The sequence below is a fragment of the Mus caroli genome, unplaced genomic scaffold (genome assembly GCF_978045245.1).
Source record: "Mus caroli unplaced genomic scaffold, Mus_caroli_1 scaffold_15, whole genome shotgun sequence".
Lineage (NCBI taxonomy): Eukaryota > Metazoa > Chordata > Mammalia > Rodentia > Muridae > Mus > Mus caroli.
The window spans coordinates 107,941,552-107,965,607 of NW_028227270.1; the positions used below are offsets into that span (position 1 = coordinate 107,941,552).

General features: G+C 46.4%; 1 protein-coding gene across 1 annotated transcript in view; it reads left to right on the forward strand.

Moving 5' to 3' along the window:
* The window catches only part of Edaradd (EDAR associated via death domain), a 49,518-nt gene extending 26,055 nt beyond the window's left edge, over positions 1 to 23,463 (forward strand). Inside the window, exons 5-6 of the mRNA XM_021180847.2 lie at positions 13,351 to 13,396; positions 18,416 to 23,463. Coding sequence (XP_021036506.1) covers positions 13,351 to 13,396; positions 18,416 to 18,807 — 438 coding nt within the window. The 3' untranslated portion in view covers positions 18,808 to 23,463. The remainder of the gene's footprint in view (positions 1 to 13,350; positions 13,397 to 18,415) is intronic.
* Positions 23,464 to 24,056: the final 593 nt, after the last annotated feature.

A 24,056-nucleotide genomic window follows, 5' to 3' on the forward strand; every position in this document is an offset into this window, starting at 1 on the left:
CACAGCTCCAAATTTTGTCTTTGTGACTCCTTCCATGGGTGTTTTGTTCCCAATTCTAAGAAGGGGCAAAGTGTCCACACTTTGGTCTTCGTTCTCTTGAGTTTAATGCGTTTAGCAAATTGTATCTTATATCTTGGGTATCCTAAGTTTCTGGGCTAATATCCACTTATCAGTGAGTACATATTGTGAGAGTTCCTTTGTGATTGGGTTACCTCACTCAGGATGATGCCCTCCAGGTCCATCCATTTGCCTAGGAATTTCATAAATTCATTCTTTTTAATAGCTGAGTAGTACTCTTTAGAGACAGGCCATCTTGCTTGGTTTTGCCATTCCCACACTGCCCGCAGCCACCTGACATTTCTCAGTTGGTAGCTGTTGGTGTACCAGTCCACACAAACCTAGAGAGACTGTAAGCCTCCCCCACTTCTCTGAAGGGCACTGGGCTGAAAGAACAGCCCAGTCCCGTGTGGGTGCTACTGGGACTCACCTGGTAATATAGGGTGTATTACTTTCTTTTCTTGTTGTTACCAAAAACCTAACAGAAACATCTTAGGGGAGAGAGAATTTGTTTTGTCTCATAGTTTCAGAGATGCAGTCCGTGAAGACTTGGACTTCCTGGTGGTGGGAGTGTCTGGGGGCAGCTCTTTACATCACGGTAGATCAGAAAGCAAAGAGCTAGCAGCCCAGGTGGGTGACAGTGTACAAAGGCCTGCCCTAGTAACCTAAGTCCTCCAAGCTAGGCCTTACATCCCAGAGGTTCCATGGCCCCCTCAAACTTGGCTCCCAGCATCTAGGAACCAAGTGTTTAAACACGTGAGTCGGGAGGCAACACTTCAGACTCAAACCCTTACACAGGGCTTGTTCCTTTCTTTGCACTGGGTTGTAAGGCACTGGGTAGAACTCTAGCCAGCAGCCTCATTGCCTTGGCAGAGCCATGGGCTCACTAGAAGATATGCAGATCCGGAGCCATTAAGTGCATGGTAATAACAGGGCACGGCAGGGACCAGCCAGGCTGCAGATGCTATCTGCCATTACTCAGCCTGCCAGGCCCCTGCCTGCAATCCTGGACACGCAACAATCCTTTCAAGCTCCAACAAGATCTGTTTCATAGATTGGCGGGTCCTTGGGCTTTTTTTTCTCTGAGGGAGAAATCAGACAGCTCTAGTTTGTTTGGTAATTGCTTACTTTAGCATGGAGTTTATAGAGCAAGGAACCAGCGCTACCAGGTAAGACTGCAGGTCTCCTTAGACTATATACACGGTATTTCTAACCCTAATAATAGATGCATTCTGTTGCCTGCCAGTCCAGATAATCCATACTTTCCCTTAAGGTGGGCCAAAAAGGTCTCTTGAGACACAGTTGTCTGGGCATCTTGGAAGAGACAAAGAATTTCAAGGGGTTGGAAATCACCTGCTCAGCCCTACAGAGCCTTTCCATCTCTCTACCTCAGTTGTTCATAGTTGACAAGCATCTCGTGTCAAATTGAAGATGCTACCTTTGAACTTAGGCTTGGTGTTAAAAATACTTAATCTGCACGGCAGGATGGCTCAGTAGGCAGAGCACTTGCCACCAACTCTGGTGACTTGAATTCAATCCGCAGGAGCCACAAGGTAGGAGAGAATCCAGACACTGTCCTCTGACATCCACTCTCATGGCATTTGCATACACATGGACACACACAGACAGATACACACAGAGGGATAGAATTAAACTTTAAAAAATTAATTAAATAAATGAAAATACGCAAGCCTGGTAAAATGGTTCACACCTGGCATCTTAGCACTTGGGAGGTAAAGGAAGGACAATCAGTCCAAGGCCATCCTCAGCTATAGCTCGTTCAAGGCTAGCCTGAGCTACATGAGCCCTTGTCTTTAAAAAACAAAGAAAAGCAAAGCAAGAGAAAAAATAGAGGCTGGAGAGATGGCTCAGTGGTTAGGAGCGCTGTGGCCTCTTACAGAGGTCTTGATTTGATTCTCAGCACCCACATGGTGCCTCAGATCCATCTGTAACTCCATTTACACAGATCTAATGACCTCTTCTGGTTTCTGTGAGCCTGCACATGTGGCATATATTCACAGACACACATACATATAAAAAACAATGAAATGATCTATGTTTTAAAAAAAAAACCAAAACAACAAGAAGTGAACAATAGAATTGCTCTTTCCATCTTTTGATAAGCAAGATAATTCTGTCCTAACCCAATGGCCATCAGATTTTATCTCCTACTGGTGTCTAACTTCCTTAGAGAACATCAGTTTACTCTTTCTAGACTACAGTTGTGTACCCAGACCTTGAACTTGCAATGGCCTTTGCACTGTCCATCTGGTGGTCTGGTCCTACAGAGTTCATGGCCTTACAGGAAAGAAGTCCTACAGTCAACACTCTGCAGTTTTTCTTTCTGCCCAGCATTGCCTCTCTCTGCGGGCCCCATTGCTTTTTGTCACTCCCCGCACCTCCCTTGTTTGCCCTTCTGAACTTGCCCGTAGCTATAGAAAGTTGTTCTTGTTATCCCCAGGCCAACAGCCCTCTGGGGCCTGATGCTGATCCAGGTGAATGTCCTGGTCAGGCATTTTGATAAGTTTGGGGAACCTGCCTTGTCAATTCTGAGGCTCACTGTCCCTATTTTTGATTCCTGAGAATAATGGAATACCAACCTTGGTTCCCATTGGTGCCACAATAAACCCACAGTCCCCAGTGTCACTCACTGTTTCAGAGCAGGGGTGCTTTTTTTCCTGTAATGAAGCTTCCCAGAAATAAACATCTAAAAGAAAACTGTGGTATTCTGACTTGATACGGCTCATTAAGGCCAACGGCTTTGACTTATTACTATTTTTTGGACCAAGTCAAGATCAAATATTTGTGGTTAGCCAGGCCTTGTTAGAGCCTGTAACCCTAACTACTTGGGAGACTACTACAGGAGGATCAAAGGTTAGAGGTTGGCCTGGGCTACAGGATGAGTTCAAAGCCAGCCTAGGCAACTTGGTGAGCCTCTCCCTCAAAAAATTTTTAATAAAGGACAGAAATAGGACTAAGGATATTTCTCAATGGTAGAGCACTTATCTAGCATGTATGAGGCCCTAGGTTCAATCCTTTGTACAAAAAATTATATGTGCACATACATATATGTATATGTCTTAGGGTTTCTATTGCTATGAAGGGTTTCTATTGCTATCATGACTACTGCAACTCTTATAATAAATGAAAACATTTAATTAGGACTGGCTTACAGTTCAGAGGTTTAGTCCATTACCATCATGGTAGGAAGCATGGCAGCATGCAGGCAGACATGGTGCTGGAGAAGGAGTTCTACATAAGGAGCCACGGGCAGCAGGAAGAGACAGCGAGCCACTGGGCCTGGCTTAAGCTTCTAAAACCTTAAAGACAGCCCCTAGTGACACACTTCCTCCAACAAAGCCTCACCCACTCCAGCAAGGCCACACTTCCTAATAGTGCCACTCCCTATGGGGGCCATTTATTCAAATCATCACAGTATATACATATATGTGTGTGTGTGTATTTTTACATGTACACAATCACACATATGTATATACACATATATGTTGTACATGTACATATACACAAACATACGTGTGTGTGTGCATATACACCTATATATATACATGTATATTCGTGGAAAGGCATGGATAAGTCAACTGTGTCTAGAACTTAGTGTTTTCCTATGATAATCTAAAAGTTTTCCTTAATTAATAATGAAGTTGGATGATTTTCTAATTGATCAATGTCAAAGCTTCTATCTTGTCACTTCGGAGCTCTGTTGACTGTCACAACACATTTCGGTTGGGTTTCAGTTCTTCTAGGTGTCTAGTAAAACTACCCTCATACACGGATGCTGTGGAGAGTGGAAATGTAATTTTATAGAGAATTGTCAAGCTGTACCTATTGCTAGTTGAATGAGCAAGCTTGCTCTACCGGCAGGACCCCAGAGAAGGCAGAGTGTAAGACACACACTGTACGCTGGGAACTAAGGAGTTACAATGTTTCTAGGTCTCCTGGTTGGGACTTGCTGAGTAAGTAGTTGTACATTTGTACTGTGTTAAACTATTAAAAAGAAGGGAGAAAGCCAGATATGGAGTCTCATGCCTATAACCCCAGTAGCCAGAAAACCAGGAGTTCAAGTCCAGCCCAAGATGGCAGATAAGCAGGCAGCCAGGTAGACAGACAGGTAGACAGACAGACAGACTGATCAACAACCGACTTTAAAATAAATTCAAGGCTATGAGTTGGCTCAGGAAGTAAGGGTGCCAACTGCCAGGTCTGCAAACCATAGTTCTAGCTATAGGGCTACAGGAGAGCTCGCTCAGTAGTTAAGAGCACTTGCTGCTCTTGCAGAGACCAGAGTTTTGGTTCCTAGCACCCATGTTGGGCAGCTCATAGCCAGCTGTAACACCAGCTCCAGGGATCCAACACCCTCTGCTGGCCTCCTGGGGTACCTGCACATACTCACATGTGTACATAGACACACACACACACACACACACATCAAAAATAGAACTGGAGAGATGACTCAGTAGTTAAAATGACCCACATTCAACTTCCAGTACCCATTTTGTGTATCTCACAACTGCCTAACACTCAAGGTCTGGGGGATTTGATGCCTCTGGCCTCCAAGAGCGCTGCACTCAAGTGTACACACATATACAATGTGTATGTGTAAATGAAGATTAAAATAAATCCTTTTTTTTTTTTTTTTTTTCGAGACAGAGTTTCTCTGTGTAGCCCTGGCTGTCCTGGAACTCACTCTGTAGACCAGGCTGGCCTCGAACTCAGAGATCCGCCTGCCTCTGCCTACCAAGTGCTGGGATTAAAGGCATGTGCCACCATGCCCGGCTCCAAAAATATTTTTAAAGGATAATAGTTTTAAATAATAAATAAAATATTTAAAATACACTGGAATAGTCATCTAAATGTGAACTTTTTTACATATTAACATGTGAATAAAGTAGTCTGTCTTGGCCTCACACACTACCATGCAGCTCAGGAAAATCTCGGAGCAACCAGTGTGCGCTGTTATACACTTCACTACATGGTCGACAAGTCTCTGTTACCAGCATGTTACCAGCATCACTGGTATTACAAGCCTGGAGTTTGTGAATGAAATAGATCTAAAGAGACATCGCCACCCCTCTTTAATATCCATGTCCTGTGGTCTACCTGTGTTTGCATGCACCGACTGTAATCTCCTGTGAAGTGTTCTGTGATATTCCTGAACAATAACCAACTCTACTCCATACACAAAGAGAAAACCCGTGATCTTTCATCTCTGCATCTGTGAGTTTGGAATTACACTCAGCACCCTGGCCTCCCGGTTCCAGCAACAGCTAAGGGTTTTGACCCACACTTCAACGCCAGCTGTGGCAGGCTTGTGTCATTGTATAGAAAACCTGCAGAGGAAAAGAAAGAGCTAAGTGAACACGGACCTGCAGATTTGTTCTCATCTGAGCAATGGCCGTGGCGTTTCTTCCAATTTTTTGTTCTTCTGTAGATTTTTATCCTCAGTGAAGAAATCCCTGTGCTCAGCCTCACTTGAGTCCCTGCCCACTTTTATGTTGTCTTTTTTCTCTCTGGGCTTTTAACACAGGACTCCTGAGCTCTTGATATTTATGTGTACAGCCAACATCATATTAAATGGAAACAAACTGAAAGCATTTCCTTTAAACTCAGGATCAAGACATCTATTCTCCCCTCTCTTATTTAATTCAGTGTTTGAAGTCTTAGCAGTTATACACAAGAAAGGTATAAAGGGAATAAAAATGTGAGACAAAGAAGTCAAACTATCCCTACTTATAGATGACATGGCATTATCTGAATGGCCCTATAATGTCTACTAGAAAGCTCCTTTAGCTAAAGTTGCAAGATACAAAATCACTATAACATATAAAAGCAATTTTGGGCTGGTGAGATGGCTCAGCGGTTAAGAGCACTGACTGTTCTTCCGAAGGTCCTGAGTTCAAATCCCAGCAACCACATGGTGGCTCACAACCATCGGTAATGAAATCTAACGCCTTCTTCTGGTGTGTCTGAAAATAGCTACAGTGTACTTACATATAACAATAAATAAATCTTTTTTAAAAAGCAATATTTCTTTCATATATACCAACAATATACTACAGAGAAAGAAACTAGGAAAATATATTCCATTCTAGGCAGCTTTTTAAAAAAGTACCTAGCAGGGCTGGAGACATGGCTCGGTGGTTAAGAGCGTAAACTGCTCATCCAGAGGTCGTGGGTTCAGTTCCCAGCACCCACATGGCAGCTCACAGCTGTCTGTAATTTCATTTCCAGAGGATCCAACATATAGACATACATGTAGGCCAAACACCAAATGTACATTTAAAAAATGTAGGTAGGAACACACACCTAGCTAAAGAAAAAGGCCTGTACAATGAAAATTTCTTGACACTGAAAAAGGAAATCAAGCTACTAGACAGTAGGAAGACTTTCCATGCTCATAGACTGGCAGAATTCATATTATGAAAATGACTCTATTACCAAAATTAGCATACAGATTTAGTGCATACTTATCAAATTTATGATGTCACATTTCACAGACCTAGGGGGGAAAAAAACAATTCAAGAATTAACATGGGACAACAAAGACTACAGATACCCACAGCAATTTCAAAGAGTAAGAATACAACAGGAGACATCACAATACCTCAGACTGTAGAGCCAGAGTGACAAAGTCAGCCTGGAACTAGCCTGAGAACAGACAGAGCGATGGAACAGAAGAGAGGACCTGGAAGCAAACCAACAAAGCTATGCCACATAAATCTTGCCAAGGGAAGCATAAATACACAGTGGGGGGTGGGGGGATAGCGTATTTCATAAATGCCATTGGTAAGACTGACCCTCCACCAGCGTAAGGATGGAACTAGGTTTATAGTGTTTAATTTGTCAATACATTTACTTAATCCTTTTACTGAACACATCTTCATCCCTTTTGTCTTTCACTGTCTGAACCCAGCTGGGCTCCTTTCTTGGCTTCCCCTCTTTCCTCTTTCATGCTTTATTGGGTGACATCCACACTTGCTTAACCTTTCTGCTCTGCTGAGGATCTCTTCCACGTATGCGCCTCTCACCTCCTTCTTCCACTTCCTGAGGGCTAGGATTACAGACTTGTGTTACTAATGCCCATTTTATGCAACGCTTGGGGATCAAACCCTGGGGCTAAGGAGAGCACTCTGCCAACTGAGGTACATCCTCAACCCTGAGATAAACCTATTTTGAGCACAGCCTTTGTGTTCAGCACTAGAGATGAGAAAATGAATAAACAGAGCTGTGACAGAGGCGCAAAGGAGCAAAGGAAGGTATCAGAGATGGTGATACCATCTCTCTAGACACAGGAGTGAAGAAGATGATGGCTTAAGGCCAATGCAGAGAGCCCTGAGGATGGGGGTAGTCCACTGACTCAGCCTGTATTTTGTGAAGTAAGGGAACAGAATGGGGACCTGCATCAGAACCTGATAAAACTCAAGATAGACAGTGGGTGTATTTGATGGGGTTCTCTGGAGGAATGTAACTGGCAGAATGAGTACATAGCAAAAAGGGATTTAGTAGACTGGCTTGCAGGATGTGGTCTGAGTAGTCCAGCAATGACTGCAGGCCTCAGCAGTCCCAATCTACCACCTGAAGGGTTCTTGGAGAGGTCCAGAAGCTGTTTTATCGACCTCAGGGAAGATGGCAACAGAGGCAGCAGGAACAGTGGCAGCAACAGCACAGTAGATGAACTTGCTAACAAGGCATGAAGCCAGCAGGCAAAAAGCAAAAGTGGTTCCCTTAACCTTCCATCTATCCGCAGGCGGAAGGTCCTGCCCATTTTTATGGACCTTATGTGAGTCTTCCCACAAGAAAATCCCTTACAGGCATGCCCAGAGGCTTGGCTCAAGGGTGATCGAGAGTCTGCCAAATTGACAGCATTAACCATCAGGAGGACCCTAGGATGAGCAGGGAGCAGGGAGATCAGCTGACATGAATGTGTGAGGTTTTGCGGTTTAGAGCAAGATGGGTTGGAGTTTGGGAGACTCCAGGGATTGGCCAGGGGCCCACAGTTATCAGACAAAATCTGCACACAACCAGGAATGAAGGCTGTTATGTGAACTCGTCCTGGGGAGACGTAAACAACATCTGCTAACCCCAGTCAGGGCACCAAAGCCACAATCCTTTCCAAGGGGTGACAGGACTTCCCCATGGGAGCATGGACAAGAGGTGGCTGGCAGGAGTATGGGTGGCCTCAGAGCTTCTGACCACTGAAAAGTCTCACCCCAACATGAATGACAACATCCTCATAGCTATATAGCTATTTTTGTTGTTGTTGTTGTTTTTTTTCAAGACAGGGTTTCTCTGTGTAGTCCTGGCTGTCCTGGAACTCACTTTGTAGACCAGGCTGGCCTCAAACTCAGAAATCTGCCTGCCTCTGCCTCCCAAGTGTTGGGATTAAAGGATTAAAGGTGTACGCCACCACCGCCCGGCTCCAAGACTGCTTTCTATAACAGTGATTCACCTGTAATCTTGGCATCAAGAAGCTGAGACAAGATGACCTCATATTTGAGGCAAGAGAAAACGTAGCACTCTCAGGTGCTTAGCAGTGACTAAGAGAATAGGAATGGAGGCTAGACCCAAGGAGGGCTTATATATTTGAGGCCCCAGAGCAGGCAGGAATGGAGAAGTAAGGAGACTCGTGTTAAAGGGCAGCTTGTGGAATGGTCTGGAAAACATGGACTCCACTCTGTGTCTACAGTTTCCTGCTCACTTCTTTCCCTTTATCCACAGACGTTCCAGACCCCAATGACACTTCCCCACAACAAGTGCATGCGTGCACGCACACGCGCGCACACACACACACACACACACACACACGCACGCACGCACGCACTGCACTGCACTGCACTGCACTGCACTGCACTGCACTGCACTGCACTGCACACAATGTACTTGCCATGCAGCATGTAGTTTACTGGAGAAGACAGATTCCAATCCCAAAGCCTCGGGCACTGTGGGTGATGCTACAGGATGCAGTGGTAGGACCCAGGTCACAGAACCCACACGGGACATTTGGAGAAAGCCCCCAAGCAGAAGTGATGCGTCAGCTGAGGCCTCATGAGTGTGGTGGCTCCGCCCACCCAGAGAGGTTTTTACTTCCACTGACATAAGGCCTCTCACCAGGTCTTACCCTCACCTGATCCTCAGACCGGGTGTTTTCCCAGCAACTCAGGAGGGTCGTCACCTTCTATCTGACCCTGTCTCTGTTCCCCTCCCACCTGGGTATTTGGGTGATGCTGGAGGCAGGGACCTCCCAGCTGGCTCCCTATTGCACATCTTCCTCCCAGAACCTGTTCAGCATACTTGCTTCTCTCACTTGCTGTTGTCTTTCCTAGGAGCCAGTCTTTCCCACTGCTCTCAGCATCTCAGGGCTATTGTACATGGACCTGTCCTCTTTCCTTTTCCATAGCCTCTTCAGAGTCTGCCCTGCCCTCTCCTCATCTCCTTTGCTCATCTCCTAGTGACATCTTCACCTCTAGTCCTCTCACTCCACTCTCCCCTCCCAGATGGAGAGAGTTTGTATCCCCTGCCTTCCACATGTCCTGTACCTGCTAACACTGTCCTGGACACGCCCTGCTTCCAGTGAGGGTCTGTAGTGAGCCCTAATGTCTATAGACAGAGTGCAGCTCCTACAAGGGCATGGACCATTCCTGTCTCTTTGCCATCTTGCTCGTCATCTGTGTGATTCAGTGACACTCAAGGATTTCCTGCTTTCCTGTGTCTTTGTCAGCTGCTGGAGGCTCTGGGAAAATGCCCTCTTCTGCACACGTCCACTTTCCAGACCCTCAGTAGGACCACTCTCAACCATCTTCGTGCCCAGGAAATGATCTGTGATTTAGTTTATCTTATTTATAGTTTTCTGGTGGTATTGTTGTGGTTTTGGTGTTTGGTGTGTGTATTTTGGAGTCAGGGTCTCATGTAGCCCAGGCTGGCCTCTTCCAGCATTCACCTACCCCCCAAGTATTGGGGTAACAAGCGTGTACCAGTGCTCCTGGGTTATGCGGTGTTGGGGATTCAACCCAGAGCTTCATACATGCTAGAAAAGCCCTCTGCCAGCTAAGCTATATCCCCACTCTCTCCCCTACAGACAAGCTCTCATGCGGCCCAGACTGGCTTTGAACTCCTGAACCTCTCACCTTCGCCTCCCAAGTGCTGGGATTATACAGATATGCACCATCACACGCAATTTGTGTTTGTATGTGTTGACGTAAGTTCTCACTGTAGCCCAGACTGATGTCTACAATCAGCAAATCTTCCTATTTCAGCTTTCCCCAGTGCAGGGATCACAGCTGTGAACCACCACATCCAGTTTGGGGCTTCGTTTATTTTATTTTATTTTATTTTGTGATTGCTGGGGATCAAACCCAGGGCCCACACATACTAGGTAAGCATTCCCTCACTGAGCTCCATCCCCAACCCTCTCTGGTCTTTCAGTCTACAGGGGACTCTATCAGCACCTCCCTGAGTGCTAATAATCAGGCCAAAGGTTCAGGTCCTTGGACCTGTGGATATAAGTTCCTACATGCAGCTTCTGCACATTAACTGCCCAGTAAACAAATGTGAAACAAAGGCCAGAGCGTTGTTTCAACAAGATCAAAATACATAAAGCATATAATAAGTCCTTTTCATATTTCACTGTTGGGAAATTTACATTCAAGTGGCACAATTGTCAGACCTAGAAACAAAAATCTTGGCTTATTTTTTGTTTCATTTTCTTCATTGAGGTGCTTGCTAGGTAGCCTGGGCTAGCCTGGAACTCCCTATGAGCCCAGGCTGTCCTCACAGTGATAGGACTTGGCCACTAGTACTCTGCTGTTTTCATCCATTTCACAGTAACTGTGCATCGAGCTCCCTGCCAATATCCTGAGGGCGAGTCTCACCAACTACTGGTCTGTTAATCTTTAGATAATGAGAAATCACATAGACTGAACTAAGCAACACAGCTTTGACTTCTGGGAAACACTGTGTTTCAGAAGGGTCCTGTATACCATGAAACCTATAAACCTTTAACATTCCTGTCTCTCTCTCTCTCTCTGACTTGGAGTTTCTGTTCTGTCCCCGTGGCCCACGCTTCCGATTCAGTGAACAGAATTGACTGTGCTGATGTAAGAGTGAGCAGGCCTGCCCAGGCCTGTGCAAACTCTGCAGATAGGAAAGGGCAGGTCTCCACAAGGTGGTGAGTGTGGCCTTGTGGGGGATGGGACTCTCAGGCACTACCTTGTGACTGTGTGAAGCTGTGCAGAGACAGACATTCAGGCCCCTTCGGGGACTTCTTAGAATTCTTAGACACATATACACATGCACACACACACACACACACACATACATGCATACATGCACACACACAACAAACACATATACATCTCAATACACAAACGCTATCTTTTTCCTTTCTTCAGTCTCTCCTTTTTCATATTCTCTTCCCACCCTTGCCCCCTCCCACAACTAATAGAAGCCTGAAAAAGGCCCTGCAGAAATCCAGTGGCTCCCAAGCAGGCTGGCTTTGTTGCAGTCCTGAAGAGGCAGGGACAGGCAAGAAAGCAGACAACCAGAGCAGGACTTGGCTCAGTTCCTAGGGGAAGGCCTGGCTGGTAAGAATAGGAATGCTTTTGTGGTAGGTGGAAAGTCGTGGGATTAATAGATTTATATACACTGTAGAGAGCTAGGATTGGTGAGTTTGGGGCAAGGAAAATGGCTTCTTAGAGGACTAAGAGAAAATAGCAACTACACAAAATGTACTAAATACCAGGGAGTTAGTGCTTCTTGTTGTTGTTGTTGTTGTTGTTGTTGTTCCTAAAACATATGTTGCTTGTTGTAAAGCCCTCCTTGGCCTTGAACCTATAGTCTTCCTGCCTCTGCCTCCCGAATGCTGGTATTACAGGCATGTGCCACAGTGCCTGGCTAAGTTATCACTTCTTTAGAAACAAAATTCAGACGCCTAGTAATTAAAAGCCCTGTAGAGCTATAGGACTCTAGCAGAAGTTTCATGCACATGGGAGGCCACTATAGGCAGTGTCTGCCTGGACTGACAAAGCCCTAACTGCAGGTTTATTCCAGTGATGGACTGAGGGGTAACGCTGGGAGTTATGACTATAACTGGATAAAGATGCAGCTCCCAAAGGCAAAGCATGCTGGGATTGGCCCTCCCTGACAGCTTTGTGGACAGCACATGCTCTTCCCTCCAAGGAGATGATGGTCACTGCCATCTAAGACAGTGCGTCTCTGGTGGTAGAAACAGAACACCAGTCCACTCCACTCATCCAGGGCTTGCTCCTACTTTTTCACAGTTGGTTTTTAGCTGCTTTGCAATAAAATATAAAAGAAATACATAGGGAGGCTGGAGAGATGGCTCAGCAATTAAGAGCACTGGCTAAACTTGCTGAGAACTGGGGTTCAACTCCCAGCATCCATAAGGTGGCTTATAACTATCTGTCACCCCATTTCCATGGGATTCAATGCCCTATTCTGGCCTCTGCAGGCACCAGGCATACATGTTGTGCACAGACATACATGCATGCAAATTACACACAAAATAAAAAATGAATTAAAAAGAATAAAGAAATCTATAGGCAAGGCAAAGAATTGTGGCCTGAAGTGGGGGCTAGGGAGATGGATCCTTGGGTCAAGTGCCTGCCACATAAGCACTAGAACCTGAGCCCAGATCCCTAGCACCCACACAAAAGTTGATGTGGTTGGCACATCTGTAACGCTGACACTGGCTAGGGGTGGGAGTATGGAGCCGGGAGTAATGAGCCAGTCTAGCTAGTAGTAAGAGACTTGTCTCAAAAGATAAGGAAGATGTAGAGGGATGGTGGGAGACATCCAATTACCAACCTCTGGCCTCCATATGCATATACAAACACATCACATGCACACATACATGCACACATGCGCGCGCACACACACCCAGAATTTTAGCCTAGACTGGCAAGTCTAATCCAAGGCAATGTGGAAACAAACCAAAGGAAATAGCTTGTTATAAGGATAACATAAAACAGGCGCCATGGTTGCATGCCCTCGGATGTTTGATGAGGACCCTGTTCTGTTTCACCTTTGTCCAGTGTCTCCTCACGTAGCTGCGTTCTGGACCTCTGCGATATTCGAGGTTGAGTCTCCTACCTTACCACCATTGCAGAAACATCCCTGAGCATCAGTCAACCCCTCACACTTGGTGGAAAATTAGCCAATGAAGAAAATCGATATTGTCATTTACTTGTGGCCATGATTTTGATGAAGGTCGCTTTATTTATTTATTTATTTATTTATTTATTTATTTATTTATTTTAGGGAGAAGAAAATGACTTTCCAGACAGCACCAGAGATCCCCTTTCAGGTAAAGGGTTGGCCTTGCATCAGCAGCAGCTGGGCAGACACATTAAAGCTTTTCAGTGAATGTGTGTGTGTCGTGAATGTGTTGTGTGTGTGGCTTCATAGCTATTTGACAATCAGTAGTTAGCTTTTATCCATGTTGATGAGAGCATGTGTGTGTGTGTGTGTATGTGTGTGTGTGTTCGTGCACGCACACACGTGCAAGAGAGAGAGAGAAACAGGGGGGCAGGGATACCTTAATTTTTTTAGGTAACTCTCACCAGGACCTGGAGGTCTCTGATAAGGCTAATACAGCTGGCCAGGTCTCCTCTCTTTGCCTTCCCAAGACTGGGGCCACAGGTGTGTGCTACCACATCTGAGTTTTTGATGTGGGCTCTGGGAGGAACTTTGAATGCTTGTGCTTGCACATCCAAGTGCTTCACTGACTGAGCTGTCTCTCCCCCTCAATTGTAATCTTATTTTTAAACAATAGCACATGCTTACATAACCAAAGCCTAGAGCTTGCTCAGTGACCTTCATCTTTGCTATGTTTTCTGGGTAGAGTAGGGGACTCAAACACCTCTGTGGAGCCTGGTATCAATACATACACTTGGAACCCCATCTTTTTCATGAACAGATCCCAATCTTTATGAGTGCCAGAGAAGTTCGCTTATTGAGTGTGTTGTGATGTTGAATTCCCTGTCACTTTCATATAATCCCTTCTGAAAGGCCCAAGTTACACAGTAGAGGACAAGGGATCGTGGGAGGGAACTGTTTACAAACCTGCATGCAGAACAGAGTAACTTTCCATCCTAACTTGGCATGGCCAAGTACACAGTCAAGTATGTCTTCCTCCAAGTCTCCCCACCCACCCAGGGCAGCACTGGGAAAGGGACCCAGGGCCTTCATCAAGTATCAGAGCAGTGCTCTGCCATTGAGCCGCATCCCTTGTCCTGAAAAAGTTTAGAGAGGCTTTTCTCTGACCTGACCTCATCCCCTTTGTCTGTGAAGGCCACCATCAGAACCCTGCATCCTTCTTGTGTTGGCGGCTATTCCTATATCCTGAGACAGTTTCCATCTCAGCTGAACATCTAAAATCCCCGAGGGAACTGTGAAAAAACCCCATGCCCTGCTGTCACTCCACAGTGATTAAAATAGGACCTTGGTGACTGGCCCAGATGTGAGGAGGGTTTTTTCCCCTAGGAGTTGGAGGGGATCAGTGGGTTCCATCCCTAGTGAAGTTGAAGAACAATTGCTTCTTTTTTTTTTTTAAAGATTTATTTATTTAATATATGTGAGTACGTTGTTGCTGTATTCAGACACACCAGAAGGGGGCATCTGATCCCATTACAGATGGTTGTGATCCACCATGTGGTTGCTGGGAGTTGAACTCAGAACCTCTGGAAGAGCAGTCAGTGCTCTTAACCACTGAGCCATCTCTCTAGCCCGAACCATTGCTTCTTAAGAGCCATGGTATGCTGTCCACTGTGTGCTGGCTGGGCAGTAGAAGGAGGCTTTGATGGGTGTCCTTAATCCTGAGATCAGTGTCATTACCTGTGCTCACGGAGTGAGATGGGGGCTTAGCATACTCAGTAACCATCCAAACCACACCCCCTTTGCAGAAGGTGACCTGCCTCACCGCAGGGAGCCTTCTCCATAGCAAGGCTTTCTCCTCTTGAGCTAGCGGTGAACTGAACAGGCCCATGAAGGTCTGACCCTCTTATCTGCACCCAAGCACTGGGGTTGACAGGTGTACACAAGTTTTATGCAGTGCTAGGAGTTTGCATCCAGGCCTTGGTACATGCTGTGTGAGCATTCTACCCACTGAGCCACATCTGCATCCCCTTGCTTAGAAGTGACCGATAGGACAAGAGTTATTAAGGCATCTAAGTGGATTTTTATAGAGGGCCAGCTGCTTCTCAACCAACTCCTCTCTTTATAGATCTAGAATGGGCCCACAGTTTAGTGTTTGGAGACCAAGTCTGCACTGTTTCCCATCACCGTGTACTTTCTGTGGATGGCGGCTGCCTTCCCCTTCCCTCACTGGGAATCAATCCTCCCTGCCATTTCTGAAGTGCAGTTGGGAGAGTTGACCTTCTTCCCTGGAGAAGGAGAGTCCTCGTGTATCTACCTATTTGTCAAATGCACCTTTAATTTCTTTTCTAAAATATCATTTATTTTTAATTACGTGGCTACTTGTGGCAGTGTGGAGCTATGTGCACGTGAATGAGAGTGTCCCAGGAGACAGGAGAGGGCATGAGATTCCCTGGAGCTAGAGTTACAGGTGTCTGTGAATACTCTTAACCGCTGAGCCAACTCACCAGCCCCTACATTTTTAATGTCCAGAGAGAATTTGGCATTGGAAGAAGGGCTAGCACATGGTCATTACAGTAACTGTCGTTTACCAAAGCCTCCTGTATGCCCAGGGCTTATCACTTAGAGGTACGGGGTCTTGATCTACTCTTCCCTCGTGTCTGATGTTTGCTTTGTTCTCAAGAGAACAGATGCTCTCTGGGGAAAGATATCTTTTTCTAGAAAGATATCTCAAAGTTTACCCTTTGTGGTATAATATTGCATGAAATATGAGAAATATTTAAGGTATGGAAGGGGGTAAATATTTCATAGAAAGGAACCCCAGTAGTTAAATTTTCTGATTTTCTTTTCAATTCCTTAACAGGGTCTTTCTATCTAGTCTTAGCTGTCCTGGAACTCCCTATGTAGACCAGGCTAGCCTAGAACTCACAGAGACTTGTCTTTGTCTCTAAGTGCTGGGACTAAAGGTGTGTGCCACCATGGCAGGCTTAGCTTGTGATTTTCATAGGCCGTTTGAAATCTTCTCAGTAAGCAACGCTTGTGGATCCCACTATTGCTTTTCCACCTTATTCAGAGGCAAGTCTCTCATCCAAACTCTAACCTTTCCAGCCAGCTTGCTCTGTGGATCCTGCCTCTACCTTCTGAGGCTGCAGTTACAGTTGGGCTATCACAGAGCATTTGCAGGGGTCTGGTGGTCTGAACTTCAGTCCTCGTACTTATTCAGCAAGTGCTTTAGCCACTGTATCTAATGCCTACTGTACATCCTACGCCCCTCCATTATTTATTTTTAAGACAAGTCATGCTTTGTAGCCCTCACTGCCCTGGTACTCAGGCTAGCAGTGGCAAATCTTTACCACCTGAAACATTGCCCTAGCCTGCCTCTGTTCAGATTCCTCACTCAGTGCCACCACTCAGTGACATCATGTGTAGTAACATGTCATCTTATAGTAAAGGTCGCGTCCCCACAACCTCCCAAGCCTGTGATCTTTAATCCCGAATTCAGACTCCAGAGACAGTGTTGTATAATTGCTGCTGCTCAGTGGCTGTGCCCGCAGTGTGGCACCACCATGGGCTTCAGTGAGTGACTTCCTGAGACCTCGTCTCCTCAAACCTCACCTCCCAATCACGCTTCTACCTTCTCGTAATAAACAATGCTGGAGGACTGTAGAGGGGAGGCTGCCCTCCTGGGGAAGGAACCAGTTTTTTGGGTGTGGCTCAGGCTCCTCAGCCTGCCTCCAGCTCTCTGTATACCCCGAGAGCTGTAGGCCACACTTCAGACAGAGCCTGTGTGAGCAAAGAAAACAGATAGAGCAGAGGACCGATAAGGAGACTATAAATTCTGAATGGAAGCGTTCTGCCAACATGCTTTCAAATATGCGCATGCGCACAAGCAGGGAGCCCGGTGCTCCCTCTCTTCCAGCACTTCTGAGGGGTTAGGCAGTCACAATGACATTGTCGCATGCTAAGTTTTGTGTCAAAAGCTGTCAGGGAGGCCAGTGAAATGGCTTAGTAGGGAAGGTGCTCCCACATCCACATGGTAGACAAGAGAAATTTGACTCCTGCAGCTGTCTGTTCTCTAACCTTCACACATGCACCAGGACACACACACACACACCCCAATAGCAACGATAAATGTAACTTTTTAAAAGCTATCAGGAGCAGGAGGTGGATCTATGCACAAGCACGAGCTGGTTGTGGAACCCTCCGTCTGGCCAATGGGCCCACAAATGCGGGCTCAAGCAGAGCAAACCAGGGAGGTGAAGAGGCAAGATGGGACTGCCAACTCTTGCTACTGCTCCCAGCTCAACAACCTTTCTTATCTTGTAAAGCAGATGTCCTCAACCTGCGGGTTGTGACCCACCTATGGGTCAAATAACCCCTTCACAGGGGTCACATATCAGATATTTACATTACAATAGCAAAATTATAGTTTATAATGTAGCGACAGAAATAATTGTATGACTGTGGTCACCATAGCGTGAGGAACTATACTAAGGGGTGGCAGCATTAGGAAGGTTGAGAGCCCACTGTCGTAAAGAGGAACACCGTGGGGTCGAGAGAGATGGCTCAGTTAGCAAATTGCTTGCCTTGCGGAACGACTCTGAAGCCAAGTGGTCATGCTCATGTCAGTGACCCCAGTGCTAGGGGGGTGAGGTCCCTGGGCCTTGCTACCCTACTAAGTAAGCTCCAGGCCAGGGAGAGATACTGTCTTAGACAAATAAACAAAAAAACAAAAACAGGCTCAGTGGATAAAAGTAAAAGCTGGGTACCTCAGAGACAAGGGATACCCGTAACCTGACCAGTGGAATCCAGATTCAGGTCGATCCCTGAGGCTTCCTGACCATCCACTTTAGCCTGATCTGTCGACTCTAAGCCAGTGAAAGGCCCTGCCTTCGAAGAGAGGTGGTCGGGAGGGTGACACCCAAGGGTGTTCCCTGGCCTCCACACATATGTGTACAGTTACATACACAGAGAAGAAGAATATCGTGTGAACAATGAGAAATGACTGTTCTGCATGATTCCAAGGAAGGAATCGTGTGTGTGTGTGTGTGTGTGTGTGTGTGTGTGACACTTAGATGATGTCACCAAAATGGTAGGAAAATAAAAGGAATATTGCTCGTGTGTGTGCGTGTGTGTGTGTGTGTGTGTGTGTGTGTGCGCGCGTGTGTGCGTGCGTGCAGGAGGTGCACGTGGCCCCTGGGTAACCTGTGGCCTCTCTGTCATCCTGCAGGTGTCAGCAGAAACCAGCCCTGTAAGGAAGGGAAGGGCAGCTGCCCTTGCCCTTCCTGCTCCCCCCGGGCCCCCACCATCAGCGACTTGCTCAACGATCAGGACTTGCTAGATACGATCAGGATAAAGCTGGATCCATGTCACCCAACCGTGAAGAACTGGAGGAATTTTGCCAGCAAATGGGGCATGCCCTATGATGAACTATGCTTCCTGGAACAGAGGCCCCAGAGCCCCACACTGGAGTTCTTATTCCGAAACAGCCAGAGGACTGTGGGCCAACTGATGGAGCTCTGCCGGCTGTACCACAGGGCTGATGTGGAGAAGATCCTGCGCAGGTGGGTGGATGAGGAGTGGCCCCACCGGGGACACTCGGACAGCTCTATGCACTTCTAGAATCCCCTCTCCTCTGGCATCTAGAATCCCCTCTCCTCTGGCATTGGCCCTACTGCTCATTGGACCAGCATGGCTCCTGAGGAGAACGTACCTGCTCCTAAGGTTTTCAGGATAAGGTGTGGCAGTGGTCATCCCCGAAGCTGGCAGCTTGTGGAAAGACACTTTGTTTTGATGGCAGGTATCCGTTTCCTTTTGCACATTTGTTTTAATTTAATATTTGAGCCTGGGATTGGGGAAGAATATTTGGTAGGTCACATAGGGCCAAAGCCTGTGGACAGAGTCATGCCAACATGGAAAGAAAATGACACCCTCCTTAAATACTGCCAAAGATTGCAGCGGGATCCCAAAATATCAATGTCTTTGGACATGTCCGCATCATCCCATAGAGAATCTCTGCAGTCCTGGCCAGAAGAGGGCAGGGAGAAGTCACCCCGGCCCGTTCACTGTCACTGTTTCTGTTGAAAAAGGCTCAGGAGAGCAAAAGGATACTACTGTATAATGTGGCCCAGGTGTATAGGCTCTTTTTTTTTTTAAATCAAATACTTTTGTAATCTATAGGCTATCAATACTGTCATTGAATTTAGCATTTTTTAAAAAAGAAATACAAAATATATGGTTTGTAGGAGAAGAGAGTGTCTTGGGAATGGCATTGACAAAGAATAGTGCTCAGTTCGGCCTTTGGGAAGCTAGGGAGATAGCTCAGTGGTTACGGTGCCCTCCACATAAAGCATGGGGACTAGAGTCTGGGTCCCCAGAACCCACATAAGTGAGGGGAGGCTGTGGTAGCCCACCTGTGATCCCAGCACTCAGAAGGCAGAGATGGCGATCCCAGTGCAAGCTGGCCAGCTACACCTGGCACATGGATGAACTCTGGGTTCAACTGAGAGACTCTTTCTCCATGAACAATGTGCAGAGAGAGTGAGGAAAACTTTCAACATCAACTTTGGGAGTCTATATGCACACAAATATACATGCACATCTGCATACATGTGCAACAGCAACAACAACAAACACACACATACACACACACATCTTTTAAAATGCCCTTTGGGAAGGCTGAGGACATGGGCCAATGAGCACACACATAATAGCCAGACATGGCAGCATGTGCCTGTAACCCCAGCACTGGGGGAGCAAAGTCCAGGAACTCCCTGGCCAGCCAGATAGCCAAATTGGCAAGCTTTGTGTTCAGGGAGAGAGCCTGTCTCAAAAAAGGAAAGTGAAGAATAACTAAGGAAGATACCTGAGGGACAATCTTTGACTTAAACACACACACACACACACACACACACACACACACTTGCTTGTTATGCATGCCTTAAAAAAAAAAAAAAAAAAGCAGGGCCAGGACTCTACCACCGAGCTACACCTGTACCTCTGTTATTAATGGGTTTTATTTTTATGAGATCCCACAAAAAAAAAAAAAAAGCTGGGCATGGTGGTTTATACTTTTAACTCTGACTAGGAGACAGGTGAATCCCTGGGGCTCCTCTGCCAGCCAGCCTAGCCTATGTGCTGAGCTACAAGCTGATGAGAGATCCTGTCTCAAAAGACCAAGATGAACAGTAGTATCCTGAGGAGCAACATCAGGGTTGTTCTCTGGCTTCCCCATGCACATGCACACAAGCTCGCAGGCCCGTGTACATATATACCAATTAAAGTAAGCAGAAAGGAAGAATGTATACTGACTGTATAGCACAGAGATAGTAAGATGGACACAAAAGAAGGTGATTTTCTAAACCACTTTTCTTTCCTCATAACAATTAGATTTCCCCTTAGGCTGTTGGTAGGTAAAGCCAGCTTCCCACCCATCGTGAGCTCCAATCAACCACATCTACAGTGAGACTTGCCCATCAGTTCTGGTTCACTGTTAATCACATCGACACCACTTTATTGCCAGATATATTTAAAGTGGGAGCTAATGATTAAATGCAGACATCCTAGTGTTTTTTAGATTTATTTGTATGAATATTTTCCCTGTGTGTATGGTACCTGCAGTGGTCGAAAGGCGTCGGATACCCTAGAACTGGAGTTGCAAATGCCTGTTCATCAATCTCCATGTGGGTGCTGGGAACACATCTGCAAGAGCAGCTAGTGCGCTCAACGGCAGAACCCATCCCTCTAGCCCCTAAACGCAGATATTTTTATAAATAGCTTCTCAGGAAAGTCAGATGTTGTGAGCATCATGAGCGTGATCTAGGCTTCCTGCAGAACCTGTGGGGGTGTTGTGGGGAGCTCTAAACATTGCGAAGATGTGATTGGTTGCCTGCTTTCTCATTAAGCTCTCCATGGCGTGATCTGGCTGTTTTCACAGGGTCTCCTAGCCCAAGGTGCTCTCACTCTCCTTCTGTAGCAGAGGATGGCCCAGAATTTCCGATTGCCTGCTTCTGCCTTCCAAGTGCTGGGCCCCCACACGTGGTTTAGCTCTCACTTCTTAGAGCAGAGGTGACTGTAGGGAAACGAGAGGGGCTTTGGAAATCACTTTACAGGAAGGAACTCAGAAGGTGAGGCTCAGAGATAGAGGGATGATGGAGCATTGGGAAATGCCAGCCCTTGAGTTCCGTACATTACAAACATCCAGAGTGAATACTGCTCATGACTGGCCTGGGGCAGCCAATCCTCTCAGCCATCACTTTCACAGGAAGTGTTTCACAGGAAGTGTTGCCAGTACTTCAGCCTCTAAACTGAACTGGTCAGGATGCAGCTCCAGAACACAGCGGTGCTTGTAAGTGTTCACTGAATTCACCTTCCTAGCATCGGGTCAAAACTGTGAAGCAGGGCTAGGGGGATGGCTCAGCACTTAAGAGCACTTGCTGCTCTTGAGCTAAGTTTCAAGTACCCACATGGGGTGAGTCATGACTAGCTCCTGGGGATCTGACACCCTCTTCTAGTCTCCAAGGGCACTCGTACATACATGGCATACACTTACACACACACACACACACACACACACACACACACACACACACGCAAATCCCTAAAAGAATGTCAAGCTTGGCCTGAGAATGCAGCTCAGTTGGTAGAGTCCTTGCTTAGTGCGCCAAAGGCCTGAGTTTGGTCCCCAGCATTGCATAAACCACTGTGATGATACACGTCCCAGTTCCAGCACTCAGGGGTAGAAGTAGAGGATCAGAAATTCAAAGTTATCCTTAGCTACAAAGTGAGTTTGAGGCTAGCCTTCCATATATGAGACCCTGCTTCAAAAAGAAAACAGAATGTCATGCAAGCCGTGTGTGCTGCTCCGTGACCGTCACCCCAGCATTTACCTTGTGAGCGTTTCTAATTATAATAGGATCGCGAAATCAGCAGAGAAGTACTGAAGGATGTCCGGAAATTAACTCTGACTATAAGTGTAAGATGACTTGGATCTGTGTTGTACAAAGAAAGCCAAGGATTATTCTCAGCTACAGTACAAACCAGCTTATTGAAAGGTAGCTCATAGCCAGTGGGTTCTGCGGAAGCATAGATACCCTGGAACTTCACAGAGGTGAGGCCAGGGAGGAGGAGGTCACTTTATGACCAACTGATTAAATAATTATTGAAAGCTTAGTCGTCACTTTTAAAATATTCGATCATTTTTAATCACATGTCTCTGTGTGAGGTGTGCACATGAGTATAGGTGTTTGTAGAGACCTGAGGTGTCAGATTCCCCCAGAGATGGAGTTGCTAGACATGGATGTTGGGAACTAAACTCATGTCCTCTATAAGAGTAGTGTGAGATCTTACCTGATGAGCCATTTCTCCACCCCATCATCATTAACCCTTAAGAGCTTTCTGTCCTGGACACCCATATTAAAGTGAACTGCTCGGGAATGAGGTTGGATTCCTATTAAAATGTTGAAATCTGCTTAGCTATGTCTCCCAAAGTATTTTTCTTTAAGAGAAATTTCTATCTGTAAAGGTCTATGATGAGGCCATATATAGGTTGCATTTTATTTGGGTGCAGTAGTGGAGAGTCAAACAAAAGGGAGGGTCTCAAAGTCACACTGGACAGCCATATACACAGGGACAGATGACACACTCCTGGGGACCCATACCAGAGTGTCAGGCAAAAACACGGCATGCAATATTAGCATGGAGAGGTTTTTTAACTAGCTAGGTCTTGAAGCTGTGCTAGGATGTCCAACTTGTGCCTCTTAAAACAAACAAACAAACTCCTTTGTACAAAGTAGCCACCTACTTCTGTAGCACTGAGTAATAATACAGAAAATCTGGCCATCCCGAACAGTAATTTATGTGATGCTGCCCCCTGCTGGAGGATACAGAGTCTGGCTTGGTTAGGCGCCTTCCAAGGCGGCCCCACTAAGACAGAATGAGAAAGGGTATGTTTTCTCTGTGACTTGGCAGACAAAGGCATTATACAGTGGTGGAGGCTCCTGTCTCCAGGATGTGCCCAGCACAGTGGCCTGGTCCTCATCTGTCAGCACTGACGCACTTGCCTCCTCGGGGATGAGGGTGCTGCCATGTCTATTGGGTCTCTTCCTCTCCCAGTTAAGCACCCAAGGATGCTAGGATGCAGCAGTCTCATCTACATTACAAAAAGATGTGCTTCTAAAGACAGGATTAATAACAGAGGCCAAAGAGATTTTTTTCCCTTCTGGCCTCTCCTATGTAGGCAGTTAAGCAGATCTCATTTGGTTTTGAGCAAAGACTTTCCTCCAGGTCCTTTTTTTTTTTTTTTTTTTTTTTTTTTAAATCAACCCTATTGTCCCTGATTTATAATTTCCCTCCCATTTGAAGCCGTGATATTGCTGTCTACACCACTTGCTCGGAGTGAGCTGTATGCATATCTCAAGTCATCTTCCTCCCCCGGCCAACAGTATTCCTCTCTCTGAGCTGGCAGCAAACATCTGCTTCATGTTGCCACGTGTACACACAGAAACAACAATGCCATCAATCTAGCAATGCCAAACCACTCTGCTCCGGGTGCTACAAAACCAAAGGCAGAGGCACACACCTCCGGAAGCACACTGAGAGATATTTGCAGTTTCCTCGCCTGCCTGGGACTCAGACCCCACCCTGGGACTCCTGGGCCCTTGGTTATAGATGCACAAGGAAGGGGGAGTCTTGCCTCAAAGCCAAGATGCTGGGCCGAGTGCTGGGGCTATTGAAGTCTCAGCATCAGTGGATGGAGCACCAGTGGGTTCCCAAGACCTAGACTTGAAGGACCTTGGTGGAGCAGGGTGGGCTTCCTTCCTTCCTGAGGCTGGGGAGGGGTATGACTCTGGGAGGGAATCCCTGGGTGATCA